This window comes from Palaemon carinicauda, chromosome 20, assembly GCF_036898095.1.
Source record: "Palaemon carinicauda isolate YSFRI2023 chromosome 20, ASM3689809v2, whole genome shotgun sequence".
Classification (NCBI taxonomy): Eukaryota; Metazoa; Arthropoda; class Malacostraca; order Decapoda; family Palaemonidae; genus Palaemon; species Palaemon carinicauda.
In genome coordinates this window covers 32,347,860-32,370,775 of record NC_090744.1, presented here as the reverse complement: position 1 = coordinate 32,370,775, position 22,916 = coordinate 32,347,860, and the positions used below count along the sequence as shown (strand labels likewise).

General features: G+C 42.5%; 1 protein-coding gene across 1 annotated transcript in view; it reads left to right on the top strand.

Moving 5' to 3' along the window:
- LOC137659481 (putative leucine-rich repeat-containing protein DDB_G0290503) overlaps positions 1-22,916 on the top strand; it is a 108,004-nt gene that overhangs the window by 15,844 nt on the left and 69,244 nt on the right. Inside the window, exons 6-8 of the mRNA XM_068394371.1 lie at positions 15,507-15,670; positions 17,579-17,756; positions 18,804-18,878. Coding sequence (XP_068250472.1) covers positions 15,507-15,670; positions 17,579-17,756; positions 18,804-18,878 — 417 coding nt within the window. The remainder of the gene's footprint in view (positions 1-15,506; positions 15,671-17,578; positions 17,757-18,803; positions 18,879-22,916) is intronic.

Here is a 22,916-nt window from a genome sequence, read left to right as displayed (position 1 = left end):
TAGTTCCTTTGGGTTCTGATCATGCTTCTGGACGCAACATGACACGATTCCTGAAGATTCCATCAGGAATCAGCGACAGAGTTCCTGTGGGTTCTCGTCACAACGATCCCTTAGGGTAGCTCGAAATAGATTCACGATCCCTTAGGGGCGTGAGAAAGGAATTCACTAAATGAATTCAGAACCTCTGGGTTCTTGTCGTGTAGAATCTCAAGATTCCCGCCATTCAGAGTTTGTTTGATAACTCTATGGTCGACCTCCCCCCCACGGGATGGGGGATGGATCTTCCAGCGTAGCGCAACTTGTCACGTCACCCTATTCTCCCAGCTGATCACTGTGTAAGCTAGGCTACCACCGTCATCTTCCCTCTACCCTCCCACTTCGAGTGGTTGGGTTACCAGCCGGTTTGTGATATTTTCTCGTCATCGAGAAACCCTCAACTGCTGGGACGGAAATTAGCGGAGAACGAAAAATTCTTTTCATTCCAGTTCATTTCCCCTGGCAGTCCTTGCTTGAATTAGACGGTAGTGTTCTCGCTAGCGAGAAAGCGTTCGATGGCAACTTCTTCGGGTAAGCGGTCGATGGCAATCTATGTCTGGTCTTGTCGAACCAAACCCCTACATATGAGACTTCACCCTTTTCGGGAGACACTCGTTCCTGAGAAGTTTTACAGAACTTCAACGGGTATTGTTAAAACTTCATAAAGGCCGTAAGCCTTCCCGGAGCCTGCGCTCTATCCAAGACAAAACTGTGATTTTATTGTCATAAACTTGAGTTCTACCGTTTGATTAAGTCAGCCGCTCCCATCATTGTATCTTGGATACAATGACTTACCGTTTTACACGATAGGCTTCTGAGACTTTTTATTCTACCCTTACAGGGTTATTGTCTTGAACAATTAGTCCCGAAGGAACAGTGTTAGCTTACATTTTAGAACGATAGCAACAGCGTGGGCAACTTTTCATTACGTTTACGAACGTTTTAAATCCCGCCCACAGGGAACCAGACATCCTTGTCTGTGTTGGAATGCTGGCTAGCCCCTCCCATAAAGAGGATGGGCAAAGTAAGGGGAAATGATCGCTTCTAAAACTGTATACAGTAATACCTTGAGTTTAATCCGTTCTGGGACCGTGCTCGTATTTCAATTTACTCGTATCTCAGATGAATTTTTCCCATATAGAATAACTAAAAACAAATTAATCCATTCCCACCCTCTGAAAAAAACCCTAAAAACAGTGTATTACAGAGGAAAAACTTGTTTTTAATGGTTGTAATCAACATATTACACTAACAAAATAACAAATAGCTATGAATTGATTATGAAATGTAACATTATGTTGTTCTTACCTTCGAGACAGACGGTAGCGGCTAACGGCGGTGTGTGCAGTCGAGGAGGAGGGAGAGAGGACGGGGAGGAGAGAGACTTGACGGCAACACGTTCGGTACGCAACACTTTTGTAACACTACGTAACATAACCTTAACTTTAAATTCAACTTAAATGAAATTCAACTTTAAATTTAACTTAAATGAAATTAGCTTACTGTACACACACCTAAAATGTTAATCTTATGTTACACTAAACTTAATTCTACATTTTGTTTTCATTTTCATTTTTTTACTTTTCTTATTCCTGCTTGGCTCTTTTTGCCTCGCTTTCACCTGCACTTTTTGACGGCCTTTTTAAAAGGAACCTATCTAGGGATATTTGCTTTTGTCTCCCCTTCAAAATGTTGCGAAAATGACGCACGCAAGTGTCGTCACACAGGGCTAACGCACGACCACTCGCCAACATGTCCGGGTGCCTCTTTTCCATGAAATTAGAAAACTCCTGCCACTTCGCTAACATGTCTTTGATTTCTGCCGTAGAAAGATGGCCCTCGTCTTCCACCTCCTCCTCGTTACTGAGCTCCTGCAACACCTCCGAATGTTGCATCTCCTGGAGCTCGATCAATTCCTATGTCGTGAGCTCTTCCTTATGCTCCTCGCCAAGGTCGCTCACGTCTTCCTCGTGTACCTTGGACTTTCCAAGAGACATGATTTCATCCATCACAACATGTTCGGGGTCGTCAGGGTCTGTCATATCGAACCCTTCAAAGTCCCTCTCAGCGATGGAAGCTGGCCTCAATTTCTACTACGCTGAATTAAGAGTTCGTCTTGTGACACCCTGCCATGCATCGTCAATGATTTTCAAACAATGTACGATGTTGAAATGTTCCTTCCAAAATTCCCGAAGGGTGAGATTGGTGTTATCTGTGATATCGAAGCATTTCTTGAAAAAATGCTTCGTGTTCAGTTTCTTGAAGATAGAAATAACTTGTTGATCCATGGGCTGGAGAAGTGGCATGGTGTTGGGCGGGAGATAAAGCACCTTGTTGAACCTGAATTCATCAAGAATGTCCTCTTCGAGACCAGAAGGGTGACCATTGTCGAGGACCAGGAGACATTTCAATAGCAGGTTTTTCTCCGCCAAATATTTTTTGACCAGCGGACCAAAGCACAGATTAACCCATTCTGTGAAGAAATACCGGGAAACCCAAGCCTTAGCATTAGCGCGCCACATCACTTGCAGTTTTTCTTTCAAGATCCTTTGGCTCTTGAAAGCACGTAGGTTTTCAGAGTGGTACACCAGGGGTGGCTTGACCTTACAGTCACCGCTGGCGTTGGCGCACAATGCTAGAGTTAACCGGTCCTTCATGGGTATATGGCCTGGTAGTCTCTTCTCCTCTGCCGTGATGAAAGTCCTCCTGGGCATTTTCTTCCAAAAAAGGCCAGTTTCATCGCAGTTAAAGACTTGTTGGGGGATGTAGCCATGTTGGGCGATAACTGAGGCAAAGGTTGTGACGAAGTCTGCTGCGGCTTTTGTGTTGGAACTTGCTGCTTCCCCATGCCTCACAACTGAGTGTATCCCAGTCCGTTTCTTGAAATTATCCAGCCAGCCACAACTGGCTTTGAAGGTTTCTGCTGCCATCGAAGTCTCCCCTTTCCTAGCTGCTTGCTTCCCTTTTAAGTCATCATAGATTCTACTGGCCTTCTCACATATGATCGTCTCGTTCACGCTATCTCCCGCCAACTGTTTCTCCTTTAACCAGATCAAAAGAAGCCTCTCCATCTCGTCGCGAATATCACTACGCAGCTTGGAAAAGATGGTTACTCCTTTGGAAGGCTTGCTGCTCTTTATAGCATCCTTCTGCTTGAGGATGGTACATATAGTTGATGTACTCCTCTCGTAATGTTGCACCACCTCAGTCACTCTTACGCCACTCTCATGTTTTGCGTTTATTTCATGCTTCATCTCGATTGTCATCATACGCTTTTTCTTTTCACTACCCTTGTTTGCACTCGCTTGCTTTGGACCCATTGTTTATTTGATTAATTATGCACTGATTCATGCAAAAAACACTTAAAAAAACAAAACAATGCGGCCGATGCTCGGAGATAACTTTACGCGACGAAGATCCGACGGGAAAGACCGAGTGATGCTGTCCTCATGAGCAGCCTCTTGCACACGCGGCCACCTGGCGGCCACATAGGGAACTACTTTACCTTGTATCTCAAATTTTTCCTCGTATCTCAGGATAGAAATTTGCTCGGAACTCTCCTCTTATCTCAATTTTCTTGTATGTTGGGACGCTCTTATCTCAAGGTATTACTGTATTTTGCTTGGAAACATGCGCTCTCATTCAAAAAATTATTACAGCTAGTCAACGATTAAAAATTCCTCGGGCATTAATGTTGTGATTCGTTTCACATACAATATTCCCGCAACCGAATTTGTTGCAAGCGTTTCATGGAGGCAGAGATTACGCATGCGCTAGCGCAGATGGACAAGTACATATGCGTGTAAGCCATTTTTCTGCCAATAAGGGCTATACAGTATACATCTTGCATTTAGAACTTCGTTCTATTAAGTTGTATAGCTATATCCCTTACTGAAACCAGGTTATTCAGTACATTACTTAGCTACTTTCCTGTAACCAGACATACGGCATTTACATTCTGCCTTCTTATAGGCACTTTTTTCTTTCTCCCGATCGGAAGTCATAGTTTCCTATAATGACTCTGACCAGAAACTTTTATTAAGCATATCTGTCCCCTAGTAGGGAACATTCAATATAAATGCTATTTTACCGATCAGAGACGGAGAAACACGAACGTTTTCGTCCTAAGAAGGAGGAATCTCCCAACTGAGTTCCGGACACGACTTTCAAGTGTAGCTACACATGTATGCTTGTCACGCTCACAGTTCGGTGTTACTACTCCGTAGTAGACTTATGCTTATTACCCATCCAACAATAGATTGAAGATACGTTTCAATCTCTTCTTGGGGTTGGTTGGATGTTTTCGCTAATTACTGTCCAGTCTCCTGTGCTGAAGGCGATCTCTATGGAAATTTACGCTTATAACATAAGCTGTACTGATTAAGTGGTTTACCGTTGGGTATCAGTCTTATTCGGCCAACCACACTAGATTGGCAGCAGTTGATGGGTGGACAGGCTCCTCCCCTTCATTGCAAGAACGTGCAAATAGTTGCACGTCTCACATCACCTCGAGATGTGTTTATTGCTATGCAATCTCTCCCCACCCCCATGCTGGATGAACTGCGAATGGTGGGTGGCAGACGAGCGCTTCTGCAAAGAGACTTATCTTCTTGTCTCCCCTCTGGATCTGATGCTCTCTTTAATGCGTCAAAAGAGGGGGGGGCCCATATGCCGCACCATTCCTTCCTCGTCCGTTGGCCCGATTCAGAAAGGTACCAGCATTCACCTCTCTTAGTGAACCATCTAGCAGTAGGAAGCCTCAGATGGACAGAGGACAGCTAGTTGCCCCCATCCGCTCGCGTCATTCCTGGTACAGGAATGTGCTAGCAGATAATCTGGACAGACCACTCAGATAGTGGGCTCCTAGTTTCTTTGAATCATCTGGTATCTAACAAAGTCTTAACTTAGTGAGGTCCCTGACTGTGGTCATGATCACGATGGCCCTGAACTTCAGGCTCCCGCTCGACCGTTCACCAGGCTCTTGAACAAGATGTTTTAAAAGATCGGTGGGGCAGCTAAGTTGTATACGCTTAATCCCTTATTCCCTCTGGTGAGAAAGTCCTCAGCCAAGTCGGGATAAGCAAGATCCTATCAATGACTCCAATAGCTTTGCTATGGCATCCCGCAGAATGGTTCCCGGACCTTGTGCAGCTCCTGATGGAGTTCCGAGGGATCTTCCTCCACGACACGATCTTCCAAGCTGCCACATGCTAACACTTTCCAAAGCCGTAGCTTTTGGTCCTTTGTGACTGATGTCGTGGCAGGGGATTCTCTGCCATTGATGCCTTTACTCATACAAAGTTTGAGATAACTTGTCCCCCGTCGGATCCCAACTTCCTCCTGGGAACACGGTTTTGGTCCTTCAGTCCCTGAAGGCCCCTTTCTACAAACCTTTATGCCAGGCAGAAGATCGCTTCCTTACATGGAAGACGGTGCATCCCATTTCGGATAAAGAGTCTTCGTTTGGTAACCAAAGACACATCAACTGGGGTTTTACCCAGTGAGGAATCTGTGGTGTTACCTTAAAAGAATGACACAAGCTCGCCCCCGTGTGTCGGCACTGTTGACCAGCACGGGGAAGGTCAAGAGGAGGATCACAAGGATTTCCTTCCCCTATGGCATTGGAAGGCTATTGAGGTTGCTCTCAGTCTAGATCCTCCTCCATCCTAAGACCCAGAGCTCGTAACGTCAGTGGCATTGCTATGTCCCTGGCTTTCAAAAAACTACTTTGTGGCACAGATACTGTAAGTGGGCATGTGGAAACGTCAATTGACCTTCACGGCCCACTACCTGCAAAGACATGACCCACAGGAACATGGAGGCCTTTTCCATCGGTCCTGTGGTGGTCGCACAACAAATAGTCTAAATACCTCAGGCTTCTTGACGGACAAGTAGGAGAGAGTTGAGGGCTGAGGCTACCCGCATTCGTCTGGGGTGAACGAATAAGAATGACTGGCTCCTTTCTTCCTCTCCCCCCCCCCCCCCCGGGGCCATACTTCACTGCAGGTAATACTTTGTTACATCCCAAAACCTTTTTGAGGGAGGGTATTTGGCAGGTCTTAAGAGCAAGAGGTTTTGTACTCGAGTTCTTATGTTAAAGACAAAACACTCTGTTAGTTCCACTCGCACGCGAGCTTCTACAGGCCGCTATCCGTGCATTACCTCATATCAGCACTTTATTTTAGCGAGGGTAGGGTTCCTTCTACAATTGATTACAGATCGAAATAGAGAGGACCCCTGGTCATGACCAAGGCCAGTTGGTGAGGACTTCTTCCCTCCTAAGAGTAAGTCGCCCCTATAAATAGCAGAGGGCTTGTATTTACGTTGGAACAAATAACAAATTTGTAAGTAATTTGTATTTTTCTTAGTATACAAACCTGGAGCTATTTATACAAATTGGCCCGTCACCCTGTCCCTCGAGAAGTCCTGCCATAAAGCAAAAGGGTTTCTTAGCCGAGAGGTGTGAGTGAGCGGGGTAGCCAGTCTACCCCACCCCCCACCCGCTAACTAGCGGATGGGGTAGTAATCCCTCACTAAAATTATCAGGGCTCGTCTTTCAGCTACACCGAAAGTATACCCTATAAATAGCTCCAGCTTTGTATACTAGGAAAAACACAAATTACTTACAAATTTGTTATATTTAAGAGGAATTCCATAATAACGCTGGACTCCACAAAATTGGCCGGTGCACATTAAAGGGATTTTGACGAAGGAAAAATCTATTTCTGGGTCGAACCTGTGACGGCCGGCGAAAAAGTCCTTCTTTGTACTTTTTCTGATATAAATCTTCCAAATATACCAGAGAAAATTAAAAGCATGGAATGCAGAGGTTACAACCCTCGCGCGAGCACCTTGTTGGTGTCGTATATCTAACAAGGGCGTTTGTAAAACACTATTCACAGGCTGTCTTCCATTTAGATAATCCCTTCATCAAAGGGGGAGGGCCGGGACAGGCCCTAGAGAATACAGTTGGGTTACCCCACCGACACCCACCACTCGCGCTCACTAGGTCATCCTTCTGCAAGAACATATGGCTTGGCAAGGAAAGGGTGGGTCCGTACAAAAATAATCGGGAAGGGTTTCGCCGGGCGTCACAGGTCTCTCCCCAGAAATAGATTTTTCCTTCGTCAAAATCCCTTTTCTGGGTCGAACCTGTGACGGCCGGCGAAAAAGTACCAGAGAATGCCTTCCAAGCCCAATAAATTAATAACATAATGAGGAGAATACAATCACCATGTACGACAATACTATGATATAATAAAGTAATCGTCCAATTACCAACTAGCCAAATGACATAGGGAACGTAAGGTTAAATAATAATGACGACAAGGAACCAACTGAGTGTCGAATCGCAAAAGGCATCAAACCTTACATGTCTAAGTATATCTAAACATTAAAGGAACGGTAACTACAATAACAGTTAAACCATAGGAATTAAACATGGCAAATATCATAGGGCTAACGAACTACCAAGGAGAGCGGCGACGTGGTGTGAGTGGCGGGTAGGAGGGAGAAGAGAAGAGATGGAAGAAAGGAAGAAGAGGAGATTAATGGGGAGAGATAAGGCTCCCCTCTGCCATCGTTGGGTATTTAAGGGCCTGTAAGATCTTTAGATATTGGCGTTTGACAACCATAGGGGATTTCCAACCCGTATATTTTTTTTTTAAAATCATCAAAGTCCCTGTTCTGGAAATCATTGTTGGAGGCATCTACTGTCCGTATATCATGAGCCTGGGGAAATGATTCCGGATTAGTATGTTTAATGAAGTAGAGGATTTGTTGCCTGATACCGTGAATGGAAATAGTACCTCCTTGTTCCCTGATAACCAAGGAGCCAGACGAGCGGGTGGCAGTTCTAGCTAAAAAGGGGCTTGAGAGTGTGACTGTACACGGAGAAAAATCCTGGGGATGAAGAATAATCTTCCGAGAGGAGCACCTATTTTGCGGATCCTCATTTTTTAGCTAGGGAAGCTTTGTCTGGAAAGGAGTACTTCGGCTGAAGGGAGGAAATCGATGTTTTCCGGGTTTCGTGAGAGCTGCTAGTTCTGATGTTCCATCACCTGAGGCCATAGCCGTTAGAAATAAAGTCTTCCTAAGAAGAGTGATATAAGAGCAGGATTCATTGTCCGTGTCCATCGCAAGTTTGAGAACACCGTTCAGAGACCAAGAGTCCTTTTGTGGCCGAACCGAAGGTCGAAGCCTAGCACATGTTTTTGGGGTTGATGAGAAATAGGAATCAGCTAGGTTAATGTTGAACCCAACAAGGTAGATCTTCAAAGCTGACTCGATGGTGGTTAAAGTGCTAACTGTTAGGCCTTTGTCAAATAGGAACCTCAAGAAAGAGATGGCTAAATGCGGGGACATACGAGTATGGTCTGCACTCTTAGGGGACCTACTAGTTGTTAACGGCCGAATCATATTGGCGAATTGTCGAGTCCCTTTTTTGTCCCATTCGATGAAGAGATCGTTTCCGGTTCAATGTTCGCATCTCTACGAGCTGCCAACTTCCTGTAGTCCACAAAGATAGAGTTTTGGCTATCCTTGAGTAATCTGACACAGTGAGTTTGGATACTCGGGTCAGTTTGAGGAACGGGATCCGGATGGGACTGAGTTTCAACTCGAGGAGGAGAGGAAACCAACTGATCTTGGCCAGTGAGGTGGTACTAAAGCCACTGCGCCCCGGAAGGAGCGTAGTTTGTGTAAAAGTTTTTAGAAGATTCCCTGGAGGAGATAGGGAAATCTTCTTCTAATGGTTCCAATCCCGGGGTAATGCGTCCATGGCATAAGCCCGAGGGTCCAGGGTTGGGGTCACATAACAAGGAAGTTAGTGATTCATCTGAGTTGCGAATAGATCTACCTGGAGGCCTGGAACGAGCCTGAGTATCCACCGGAATGAAATTATGTCTAGAGACCATTCTGACTCCAGTGGATCCGTCCTGGATAGTGAGTCCGCTCTCACATTCTGGCCTCCCGCTAGGTGAGGTGCTGACAGGAACCAGTTCTCTTCTGTTGCCCAGGCGAAGATAGTGACCAGGATCTGATTCAGGTTGGGTGACTTGGATCCTCCCCTGTTGACGTAGTGTACTGCGTCTGTGCTGTCTGACACTACTCTGATGTGGGTCGACCTCGGAGGAGAGTCTCTCTTCAGGGTCAAGAACACTGCCATGGCTTTGAGAACAATGATATGGGACTGTTTCATGGAGAGTGACCAAGAACCTGAAACATCTGATGTTCGGAGTAATCCCCCCCATCCACTTAGAGACGCGGCTGTATGGAATGTCACTTGTGGAGGTGGGAATTGTAGAGGAACCGATTTGGAGAGGTCCTTCGGTTCGGACCATGGGCGTAGTCTCATTTTCAAGACAGAGGGGATCTTCGAGACCATGTCTCTTATAGGTACTGTAGCTCTCTTTCTCCAAACTCGATTGATGTCTTTGAGTTTGGCTTTTATTAGATCTGTTACTGAAGTGAATTGGAAAAGTCCGAGGATACTTTCTAAGGCTCTTCGGACACCTGTTTGTGTTTGAGAAAATTTTTTTGATCTTGGAAACTATTCCTCTTACCTTTTGGAAGGGAGAGACAACGTGTGCTTCGAAAGGTCCCACTGAATGGCTAACCATTCTAAGCGGACTGATGGTTGCAGGCGAGATTTTTTGGAGATTGACCCGAAATCACAGGTTGTCGAGAAATTGGAATAATTCCTTCGTAGCTCTGTTGCCTTCTATGACCGGCCGGGCCCAAATGAGCCAACCGGCCAGATAAGCAATGATCTGTATCTCTTGGTTCCTGAGTTGTTCTAACACTCTCTCTCCTAGTTTTGTGAATATCCTGGGATCAATGTTGAGGCCAAAGGGCATGTCTTGAACACAAAGGCTTTCCTGCTTAGGCGGAAACCCAGATAAGAAGAGAAGTTTCGAGCTAAAGGCGCAAGATAATAGTCGTCGGTAAGATCGACAGAGGTGGTGACGGTCCTACGGGGAAGTAAGGTCCGTACCTGAGAGATAGTCAACATCCGGAACTTGTCGCAGAGAATGTAAGAGTTTAGCTTGACAAGTCCAGGTCCACTCTCAATGCCGCCAAGCCTTTCTTCGGAATTGTGAACAGGTGGCTTTGGAACTTCAGTGATCGATCCCGTTTGATTGCTTCTTCTTGAGTAACCCTGTGGTGTACTCTTCCAGGATGGGAGTGGATTTCTGGGAGAAGGTCACTGGTGGAGGAGGAGGACCTTGTGGCCATTTTCACCTCAAACCTTTAGAGATTATGCTATGAGCCCACAGACCGAAGGTCCAATGGTCTCGAAAGTGGTAAAGTCTACCCCCTACCGGGACCACCGCGTTGTGAGGGGGTGAATCTAGGTACTTTCCTTCTCCGAGCCCCCTTTTTTCTAGGTCCGTCTCGATGGCGAGACTGTCTTCTACTCCTGTAGCTTCCTCTCTGGTGTCCACGAGAGGAGCCTGAGGGTTCGGATCTAGGGCTGTATGCAGGTAAAACATCCCAACGGGGTTGGGCTGTGTACCTGGGGAATCAGTAAGGTAGACCACCTGATGAGGGGGATTTGGATGCATAGACGTCGAATCGGAGGGAGGCTGTGATGACGAGTGGGTAACCGACTATCGATTCCTGTCTGATAGAGGCCTCAGACAGAACGTATTTCCCACAACTAACCCGATCAGACCATCAAACGTGTAGGTCGAATTGGAAGGGCAGATCTTGGAATTATCGTAACCCCCAGACTGACAACATCCTGGTCCAGACAGATCGGGCCTGCCCTTTAGGAAATAATACTGTTACCTTCGGTACCTTGTCTAACCTAACCAAGGCAATCTCTTTCAATCGAATGAATCCGTTGAACGGGAATTCTAGTACCTGGGAGTAAATTCTAGGTCCCCCAGAGGGAGGATGTCTATGCCATCCAGATTTATGGTACCATCTATATATGGAACATGTAAGGCAAATCTCTATGCGTTGTTTTTATCGAAGGAGGTTACTTCGATATGCCTGGGGCTGTAGGGGGAAACTTCTGAGTTCCTGAACGGATCTGACTCACTACCATACTTTTGAGCTCCGTCATAGCCCCTTGGTTTTCCCTAGAATGTGTTGCTTTTAGCAGTCACGGTTTATGCAGGGTAACATGAACATCAGGATCCATTAAGGGTCCTAGGTCGGTGACGTAGGTAATTGCAAAGCTGAAGGCTCAAAATTCATCCCCACCTACCTGCCCGTCCATGGGGTCGTCGTCCAACCTTAGAGAGGACACTCTGAGGAGATAGGGACCTCTAGATGGAGCATTTCTTCCCAACCTTGATAACCAAGGGCGGAGAGCCTCTCTTGCAGGCCAGAGAGATTCATCATCATCCTGACGGGAACCATGTAGGCGAACCTTCTGTAAAAGAAAGGGGACATAAGTCTGGATGTTCCTTGAACTTTGGTTAGTGATCCTATTCACAGGCTGGGATCAGCTGTATAACTCATAAAAATCAATTTTAAAGAAAAATCATTTAATGTACTACCTTTTGGGGTATAGTTCGACACTTGTATTCATGAAATGTGACACTGTTGGCGCATCCGCCACAGGTTGGCCACCCCTGACTCAGACGTTCAGAACCGGGTCTAACATTATTTACTGGCTATTAGTATTCTATTGATTCATCTGTTCACTGACCAGAGTTTCAAGGAACAGTAGATAGCCTCTCATGGCATGGTTAGTCTCGACCCGGCCCTTCATTAGAAGGGGCCAACGTTTGGTTCCCAGTACTGAGTGGAAACTTATTTCTATTTGAACACTATGTTGTATGGATATTTATTCATATTTAGGCATAGTTAGAATTGAATATGTATAAATATAGGCATAATCAATTTATTTCTATTTGAACACGATGTTGTATGAATATTTATTCATATTTAGGTATAGTTAGAATTGAATATGCACAAATATAGGCACAATCAATTTATTTCTATTTGAACACTATGTTGTATGGATATTTATTCATATTTAGGCATAGTTAGAATTGAAAATGCATAAATATAGGCATAATCAATTTATTTCTATTTGAACACGATGTTGTATGGATATTTATCCATATTTATACATAGTTAGAATTAAATATATGCATAAATATAGGCATAGTTATGTTCATATATTTTTATTTGGACTTTCAAGAATAACTAATGAATATTACCAACGCAAATTCAAAGTGTCATTAAAGTAAGTACAGTTTACTTTGTATTCATGTTAAATCCTTTCCTTTACAGCAAAACAAGAGATTGGCCACCCGTGGTCTGAGTGAGCTCTGTCTGTACCGGAGCTCCGGTAACAATCCCCGGTACAAAGGTCCGTCATAGTGACAACGTGAACACCAGAGGAAAACTAATATTAACCTCAATGCTGATCGCCTGTACGATATCCGGTTAAGCCGGAGATTCGATGAAAAGGATCGTAATAACGATATTGTGATTATTTATGAAAAAGGGGTTCATACCCTGATTCTGATCGTCTGATTGATCTCTGTTTGTAACGGAGAACTAGTGACAAAGGTCCGTCATCGTGAAAACGTGATCCTCAGCGGTACGATAACATTCTCTAATACTGAATGTTTGTGTTATCTCCAGTGAAGCCGGAGATTCGATGAAAAAGGGACCGTAATAATGAAACTGTGAAGCCTTCATCGGTATCACATTGTTAACTCCGGTTCTGGCCGTCTGCTTGATCTCTGTTTGTACCGGAGATCCGGTAGCAAAGGCCCGTCACCGTGATATCGTGACCGTTCCCGGTACGATAACATTAACCTCAATGAATGATTGTGTTATCTCCCGTGAAGCCGGCCGTAACGGTGTAATTATGATCAAACATGACAAAGGTTCGTGTGTAAAAGGCTTCAGCCGGAGTCCGAGTGCCGGATTTCACCGTTGCACTCCAAAAATCTGCTCCTGAACGTTAACTAGTTCTCACCCAATGAGTATCCATATAGCGGAGCATAACTCAAGGCGGAGCTAAGCATAACTCAAGGCGGAGCTAAGGGTGTCGGTATAAAACGACCCCAATTAATGACTCATACACTAACGTACCTATTAATAGTGTTAGCTATATTAACAGTAACCACATCAATAAAAACGTTTATAATATTAAACGTACTATCATCAACTCTGATACTAAGAGGAGGCTTGAATAACTCGTGATCGTATAAAAACGGAGAACGGGAAATTCACCTCTCTTACTCGAGCTAACAAAGAAAACGAGAGAAGGGATAACTCATATCTGTAGAACAGGGAACGAGCAGTCTCTGTTTTCGCTCTCAAGGTTACATAATAAAAAACTAACATCACACAATAAAACAAGAACATTAATAAAATTGATTGCTTTTCTTAGTAATAACCAAGAACGAAGAATAACGTAACAAAAAAACAAGGATATAGTCTAAATCGAAGCCTCTGAGGCGAGAACAAACTAACAGACTAAATCGCTAAACTTTAATTCGCTATTCTTTAAATCGCTATTCTTCGTAGGTCCAAATTGGACTTGCAAGCAAATAAATACCATAGTAAAAATTAATAACAATAAAAGGCCATAAAACGTAAGTGATATAACCAAGATGACAGAGTACCAGATGGGCAAAATAACTAGAATATTTACCGAAGCGAACATAACCCAAAATGGCTGCCGATACCTCGGCAAGACAATCGCTTCCAAAACTAAAACCACCATATTGGAAACAGAACAAATGCCCGGTACTGTCAAAAGCTGCCAAAACAAACTATGGTACTTAACATTGGTAAGGGTGAAGTATCAACGTCAGTCATGTTGAATTAACGACAATCACTTCGAAAAACACTGGGCAAAACACTTATCAACTTTGCTGGCAAGTCCAAAACAGAAGGATGACCTAGTGAGCGCGAGTGGTGGGTGTCGGTGGGGTAACCCAACTGTATTCTCTAGGGCCTGTCACGGCCCTCCCCCTTTGATGAAGGGATTATCTAAATGGAAGACAGCCTGTGAATAGTGTTTTACAAACGCCCTTGTTAGATATACGACACCAACAAGGTGCTCGCGCGAGGGTTGTAACCTCTGCATTCCATGCTTTTAATTTTCTCTGGTATATTTGGAAGATTTATATCAGAAAAAGTACAAAGAAGGACTTTTTCGCCGGCCGTCACAGGTTCGACCCAGAAAAGGCTTTTTTATAGTCCACAAATGTCATTGAAAGGGGATTTCTATATTCTATGCATTGAAAATTTGGTCAGTGCAACTTCTACATTTTTTAAATCTTGCTTGTTCATCTTTCAGCTTTTCATCAATCTTTCTCTTTATTCTCTTTAGATTAAGCATACTATATATTTTCATAACTGATGTACGCTAAGTGTTATGCCTCTGTAATTATTGCAATCAGTCATGTCTCATTTTTTTTTTCTATTTTCACCAACACTCCTAACTCCCATTCATCAGGTTTTGCCTCTTCATGCCACATTCAACAAAATAATCTTGTAAGTGTTCTGAGAGTCACTTAATTGTCGGCCAGTATCATCTCGGCAGTTATTCCATCTTATCCTCGAGCTTTCCATCTCTATTTTTTTTTAGGATAGCTTCGACTTCAAACACACTGAATTCATTCATGGGAACATCAAGGTCTTCATCAGCCTCAGGTATATCAATCAATTTATTCCCTTCATATCTCCTATTCATAACCTCACTAAAGTGTTCCATCCGACATTGTCTTTCTTCATCTTCTTTTGCTATAACAGAGCCATTTCTTTTTTGATGGGTATATGCTTCTTCTTTGCTCCAGTTGAGATTTCATTAATAATTCTATGAGCAATTCTTACAAGAAAGCCACTTCCTGAATTCATATCTTTGTCAGCCTCATCTGCTTTTCTGTCTAAATAGTCTCTCCAGTCATTCCTGGCTTTTCTTTTGACCTCACTATCAATACTGGAATACGTAGCATAATCTACCTTGTAATTTTCCTTACTTCCTCGAAAACTTTCAACAATCAATTTCTGCCTTTATCTCCTTTTTATAGTATCCCAAGTATCATTCGATATGAACGTCTTTCTCATTGTAACTGCGTCTCCTAAGACATGACTACCAACTGACTGATATATGTGGAATTTGAAGGGAAGAAATTTTGTATCAATAAATAATTCACCAATATAGAATGTTACATGTACAGTAAGTCTATCAGGTGGATGTGATTGAGAAAGAGATGGAAAAGGTTTCATTAACACTATTTTAATTGTTTTCTCAATGATTTGGTAAAAGGATTTTTGGTTTGTTTATTTGTTTGGCCCATTATCTTTTATCAAGATTTTCTCAAGTTCTATAATTTACTGGATTACTGCATGAAGGTTTGGTTTAAGATTGTTGCAAACTTTCTTAGAGGTATTTTAGCACGGTACTACAGTACATTAAGTAGAAATTAGTAGTATGTTAATTACTGGGTTATGTGATTCTAAGGAAGTCATTTTTTTTATTTCAGAATAATGAACGGCTAAAAACAGCAATTGCTGAAGTTGTCAGGGATCTGACCAGTCAATCAAAGGAAAATGAACTTGCTATGCTAGAAGAGCAGAGAAATATCACAAAAAAGGAGGTTCATAGAGAGCTGAAGAAGTTTCGTGAGATATATAGTGACATGAAAAAGTAAGTTGTGGTGTTTTATTGCAATGAATAAAAATATCATTTAAAAGTGCAATGGTTCCTTTAACACTTCTGATTATCTCTGTTTCTGTCTTTGCATGAGCTAAATCTAAAATAGCATTATTTTGGCATCTTCATTCTGAACATTTTGCTCTGGTTTTACTGACCAAACTGTATATTCGTAAAACAAGTTTCTAGGGAAAATTTAGAGGAAAATTACTTGTCTAGTTTTCTCAATTTTAAGAAAACCGGGGGAAATCTTAAAGACTTTGTGGTGTTATTCATCTCCTAATTCTCTTTATAATAACTTGCATTCATTCACATCAGTCAGCTCTACACTATCAGCAAGTATTTTGATACAGAAACACATTCTAGAGGTGGAAATGCTGTTACAGATCTAAATACTGACCAAGACAAGGCTGGGGATTTAACCACTAAAGTTTTTGTTGTCTTCAAAATCGGGTATCGTGCAGTATGCACTATTGGAATAGAGAAAATCAGTTTTGGAAATAATGGTTGAAGATGGTGCATATGCCTTCTAAGCTTTGAGGAAAGTTAAAGTTGGTGTAGCAAAAACAGATTTGATTTGATTTTTATAAAATTTGATAATTAGGGTTAGTACCATATACTGGTAGACAAGAATGACCATGAATGGAAGGTAAATCAGTTGTTGTTTGTGGATGATACTGTACTGGTTTCAGATGCAGAAGAGAAGCTTGGCTGATTAGTGACAGAATTTGGAAGGGTGTGGGAAAGAAGGAAGTTGAGAGTTAATGTGGGTAAGAGTAAGGTTATGAGATGTATGAGAAGGGAAGGTGGTGCGAGGTTGACTGTCATGTTGAATGGAGAGTTACTTGAGGAGGTGAATCAGTTTAAGTACTTGGGGTCTGTTGTTGCAGCAAATGGTCGGAGTGGAAGCAGATGTATGTCAGAGAGTGAATGAAGGATGCAAAGTGTTGGGGGTAGTTAAGGGAGTAGTAAGCAATAGAGAGTTGGGCATGAATGTAAAGAGAGTTCTGTGTGAGAAAGTGGTTGTACCAACTATGATGTATGGATCGGAGTTGTGGGTAATGAAAGTGACGGAGAGACAGAAATTGAACGTGTTTGAGATTAAGTGTCTAAGGAGTATGGCTGGTGTATCTCAAGTAGATAGGGTTAGGAACGAAGTAGTGAGGGTGAGAACGGGTGTAAAAAATGAGTTAGCAGCTAGAGTGGATATGAATGTGTTGAGGTGGTTTGGCCATGTTGAGAGAATGGATAATGGCTGTCTGCTAAAGAAGGTGATGAATGCAAGAGTTGATGGGAGAAGTACAAGAGGAAGGGCAAGGTATGGGTGGATGGATGGAGTGAAGGAAGCTCTGGGTGATGGGAGGATAGATGTGACAGAGGCAAGAGAGCGTGCTAGAAATAGGAATGAATGGCGAGCGATTGTGACGCAGTTCCGGTAGGCTCTGCTGCTTCCTCTGGTGCCTTGGTTGACCGCGGAGGTAGCGGCAGTAGGGGATTTAGCGTTATGAAGCTTCATCTGTGGTGAATAATGTGGGAGGGTGGGCTGCGGTACCCTAGCAGTACCAGCCGAACTCGGTTGAGTCCCATGTCAGGCTGGGAGGAACGATGAGAGTAGAGGTCCCCTTTTTTGTTTCATTTGTTAGATGTCGGCTACCCCTCAAAATTGAGGGAAATGGCTTGGTATATGTATGTACCAAGTACAAGGATTGCATTGTTATGCAGATAAAGCCTACCTAACTACATTATCAAGTTGATAGTGAAGGAAAGAATTAAGCTCAAGGAAAAGGTAGGAGCCCCCAAATAGGCAACTGTAGGTGTGAAAATGAAATTAATAAAAGTAAAAAGTAGGGAGATAGATAGTTATTAAATTATGTCTCAAAATTTAATGTATTTCATTTTCAGTCACCTGGAAAAATCCCTGGATGAGAGAATGTCCTCAATTAATGAAGATGTTACCAAACTGTATGGAAAGGTTTCTGACCACAAGAAAGCCCTGCAATCTGTCACCTCAGAAATAAAGTCTCTGATAAATGAAAAACAATCTGACATAGATAAACATTTAGAAGAATCATTAAAAGAGGTAATATTATTTTAATTTTACCTATAGGATGTATGTACAGTATATCATGGTCTCATATTCTTTATAGTAGTCATTTATTGTATGTATTTTCTTTATGTAGTAAAGCCATTTAGAGCCATTAAGAATGATAAGGTTCTTGAGGGCTGGATATTTGACTCTCATTAGCAATAGACATTGTCAAGACTAGTTAGAGTGCATACATTTGACAGGGTTTATCATTAGGAAAAGTTAACTCTGACATTTTAAAATTTTTCGGAACTTTTGTTTTTTAAAGAGCAGTCTTATTAGATTAAATTTTTTATGATTGATAGACTTTACCTTTCATGTGATGTGACGGAGTTTGTTTCTAGTGCGAAGTAAAGTTTGTTAATTGTCCTTATGATCCCCAGTAATGAGGAAAATTACTGATCGCTAAAAATCCATACAATACTTATACAGTATATGATATATGCTAAAGTTTATTCAATCAATTTACAAAAAATGCTAAAGCTATTTTTCCCAAAACGTTTTCCCAAAATTTGGAATTTTTAGAGAAAAATTTTATCTACTTTTTTTTTTTTTAATATTGACCAATTTTTTCCAAACATAAAAGGTAATTTTATTTCCTAGAGTCTTTAAGAGACGGAAAACATCCAAATGAAAACTACAGTAGTCACAATTGAAATGATCTTCTATACATTCATAAAATAATACATATAGAAAAATCAGAAAGCTTTGAAAATCTTCCAAAAGTTTTCTTTAATAGATTACCTTTCGAATACATTTTACAAGAAAGAAATTGGTCGTGGTCGAGAAACAAAAAAGTAAATTAGTATTTAAAGTAACCCCGAAAAAACATTGTTTTAATGGAGTCGAGTCGTGCTCCCTAAACGTGCCAATGGTTGAGGAAAATTTTTATAATACTGATGATTATTGCTTGAATATTTTTCCTTAACAGTTAAGGTAAGATCGATTGTAAATGTGAGTCACTCTTCTTCATGAACTTGGAAGGAATGGTTTTGGAACATTTTATATGTTAATAAAAAAACCTTATTTAATTGCCACCAGGTGCTTTCTTTGCTAAATAGTATTGTCAACAAGGTGACTGGTTTGCCTGAGAAGATTCATGTTGAAGTATGTCAGGTGAGTAACACTAAATTTTTTTTCATACTTTTATGCATCTTGTAGTATTTTCAGTACCATAATTTCACTTGAATCTCTTTTGTACATAACCTGTCATGAATGACCCTGTGAATTTAGATTAGGATTGTGTATAGTCTTTTAAATAAGGTATAACTAGTAAATTTATCATTGTAATTGAAAATGAAGACGTAACCTGGACTTTTTGATGTGATAGTACCTAGTTGAAGCTCCAGTTAATGTTGGTTAGATTTCACTGCCAACATGACGTTATCATGATTTTGAGCTAGAAGTGTGGTGAATAGGCCTAATTGCTGAATCATGAGAAGGCTGTGGACAGGGAGCTTGAACATTTGTGTAATTTGTGTAATGGTGTGTGCCTGGTCTTTACTGCTCATTTTTTTTTTAAAAGCAATGAGTATAAGAGCAATTTTCAATATTTAACTTAGCCGGTGATTATATAGCTGCAACTCTGTTGCTCGACAGACAACTCTACGGAAAAACTCGCCAGCGATCGCTACACAGGTTGCGGGTGTGCCCAACAGTGCCATCTGTCGACCAGATACCCAGCTCTCAATGTAAACAAAGACTCAATTTTCTCTCTGTCGAGGTGTCGACAAGACGTACTTTACTCGCTGTTGCTAAACTGGAGTTTTTCACATCTATTTGGTGAAGTACTATATTCTAGTTTTGAGCTTTCGCTATGCAGGTGTTTTATCTTCATCTTAAATCTTGAACTCGTTTTGGATAGATTTAATTATGGTGACAAAGAGAGTATGGACTTTCTTTCACTTTTAAATGGCCGACCCTTCCCTTAGACGGAAGTGTGTTTAGGCTTTTAGTAATTATCTTATCACGTTATAGATTTTCCTCTATATTTTATCTCTCCGCCTTTATTAGGCCTCTTCGATTAACTTTCCATTTATTATAAACATATAAAAATAAATTTTAATGTTTTGTTTATATGCGACCTTTCCTGAGAGTAGGCGGTCCTAACTTGGAAACCGAAGTTAATCAACGTTGAGCCCTTTATATCGTAATTAGCTTTTAAAGAGCTAAGGATTTAAAACTTTTTAAATGTAATATTTTATGAAAGAATTTCTTTGATAGTCTTCGTACTGTTTTCAAAGATGAACTAACGTTTAGTTTATTTATGCTACGCAGTTGTTGACGTTCAGGACGTTCAACATGCGCTCTATCGTTACGATAGAGAGAGAGTGTATCACGGTTTCACTTTGCAGTAAGAGTAAATCGATTCTGATGTTTTGTTCATTCTTTCTTAGCTTAAATGTTTTAAATTATATTTTAAAAGAACTTTTTATTTGAAAAACCTTTCAGTTTTTTCCTTTAGTCAAATAACATGTTTTTTTGACGAAATATAATTGGGCTCTTCTCTTAAGTGCGAAATCAAGAGAGAAAAAGAGAGAGAGATAGAGACGGAGGGAGAGAGAGGAGAGAAAACGTTCCGTTCAAGCGGGTAACGTTGTTCTCGAGTTACTCTCGTCCCTAGTCGCTGTACGGGGAGGAAGGATAAAACGTTTTTAGTTTTTTATTCTCGTCCCCAGGCTATGTGCGGTGAGAGATTGAAAACGTAGTTTATATGAACTAGTGTTTAGTCTCTTTCCCAGCCACTGATTTTTTTTTTTCATCTTAAAATATGTTTTCTGTTTTTTGCTGGTATTAATGAGCTTGCATTATACGACTGATTTCGCAATTACTACCTTTTAATGAAGGGTAGAATTGCGTGTTTCAGGTAGAAATCAGTAAAAGTTTCGATTTCAGTGAAATAAGTGCAAAACAAAAAATCGAAGTGATAAAGTGATATGCGCAAAGTGTTACAGTGTTGCGTCCGAGGGTTCGTCTGTTCGTGCCTGTCGTTCACCTAGTCCGGGACCTCTTGCATGCTCCCAAGCCCAGGGGAGAAGTAATGTCAAACGACTTATGGGTTCGAGAGGCCTTGATCAACGAACAGACGTTTTCCCTCTATGGTATCGGGTGTATCTTACCAAGATCTCCCCTACCATAAGACGAGAGAGACGTTGTTTCTCCTCGTCATCCGAAGGCTTTTCGCATAAGAAACCTGTCACAAGGTTTCGAAGCCCTTAAGCAAAAGTCAGTCCTTTCAGGACAGGTCCAGCGTCCTGGTTACAACCATTAGGACAGCTCTGACCCTATGCAGTCATCGGATAACTGCTCGCCGCCTAACAAAAGCGTAACACAGACTCCGAGAGTCTTTTTTTTGTTGGCAAAGTGTTGCGGTCACAGACGTTACCCTAGTCTCTTACCACAACCATTTCCGTTGATCCTTAATGGGTTGTATGGCAAGACATCCAGTATATGCTTGCCTCCCTTATGGAAGACTATTCTGCCGATTAGTCCGTTGAGTCTAGCCGTTTATCTCATCGATATCCTGGCTTTCAGCCAACCTAACGTTCCTTTGTGCTTACTGTTGACGTTGGCGTAGCTTAGTCACGTCAGTCAGGTTGTTTAGAACCACACTCGATGCGGTCTCGTGTGATTTTTCAGCCGCATTTGGACGTTAGGCCACTTGCTGATGCTCCTGTTGACGTTCAAGACGTTCACTAACAATCGGAGTTGACTTGTTTTGACGCTGTGCGTCAACCTCCGCATTATAGAGTTGTTTTGACTGCTCAGTCTAGGCAGTCAAAGCAGTCTCGAGTGGACGCTGTGCGTCCTCACGCACCTGTTGTGGTTGACAGTCCAGTTGTTGACAGTTCACAGACTGTCAAGCAGTTACATGACGTTGCGTTCTGGTCCGCTACTAATGCACCAGTGAGTGTGGACTCTGCTTGTAAAGCATTGCCACCATGGTAGGTCTCTCCCTTGCTTGAGACTCAGCTTTTATCGGACAAGGTTCCTGTAGATGAGGAAGTTGCTGTTCCCCCTCCTACTGATATTCCCTTGAGGACTCTGTCAGATGGAGAGGAGCCTAAAGCTGCTTAGCCCCCCTATGGACTTTAATTAAATCATGATGATTTTTTTAAGGATCTTTGTCCGGATCTTTTTGTAACTGCTGCTCCTCGTTCGCCTAAACGTCATAGCTTACACTAGGCCTAGCTACTTCGAAGCCGTTGTTTTTAAGCTAGTGCTCTCTCGCTCTCCTAGAGAGCTTTACGTTGGCTAGGCGACTGGTTTTTCACCAGGAGGAGTTTGGGGGATACAGCCTTTGCTTTCCCTTCTTTTAAACTGGTTTATAGAGCGAGAGTCTGATATGACACGAGAGAAGTTCTCGGCTTGGGAGTTCATGCCTCTGCCCAGATAGACTTCTCAATTCTCGTAGACTCTCCCTGGCGCCTGGCCAGGAGACGCTCCAAGTTTTTTACAGGTCAACTTCACAGCTGTTTTCGAGCCTTTGAAGTTTTGCTGTACAATTATGTCATGCATAACAAGGCTTTCAGGGATGGTAAGCGGTACCGCCTCAGTCGCTAACCCCGTCTGTTGCCGCACCTGCTCCCGTAGACCCTAAATGGGCTTTGCTGCAAGACATGCAGTCCAAGCTTGCGTCCTTGATAGAGGACTTTAATGCGGAGAAGGTTGCTACCGAACCTTCTGGCCAACAACCTTCCAACCGGTCGGTTGTGCGCCCTGTTGACGCTGAGGTAACCTACTCGCGTCTGCCAGTTGAGGTGGTTCCTCCACCGATGCGACCCAGTGTGGGTTGCCAGCCGCACGTTGACGTTAAGCGACGCTCGGAGGTGGTTGTTGACGTTCAGGACGTTCAACAACCAGCAGAGGTGACTTGTTTTGACGCAGTGCGTCAACCTCAGCAACCCGGTAGGGTGTTGACTGCACAACCCAGACGGTCTAGACAGTCTCGGGTTGACGCTGTGCTTCCTCGCGCACCCATGGTTGTTGACAGTTCACAGACTGTGCAGCAGTTCCATGATGTTGCGTCCGGCTCCGTCACGCATGCACTAGTGCGACCGGACTCAGCGAGCCAGACGTTGCCCACTCCGTTGCCGTTTCCTCATCAGTTTTCGGATGAGGAACCCTCTGATGAGGACGTTGCTGAACAACAAG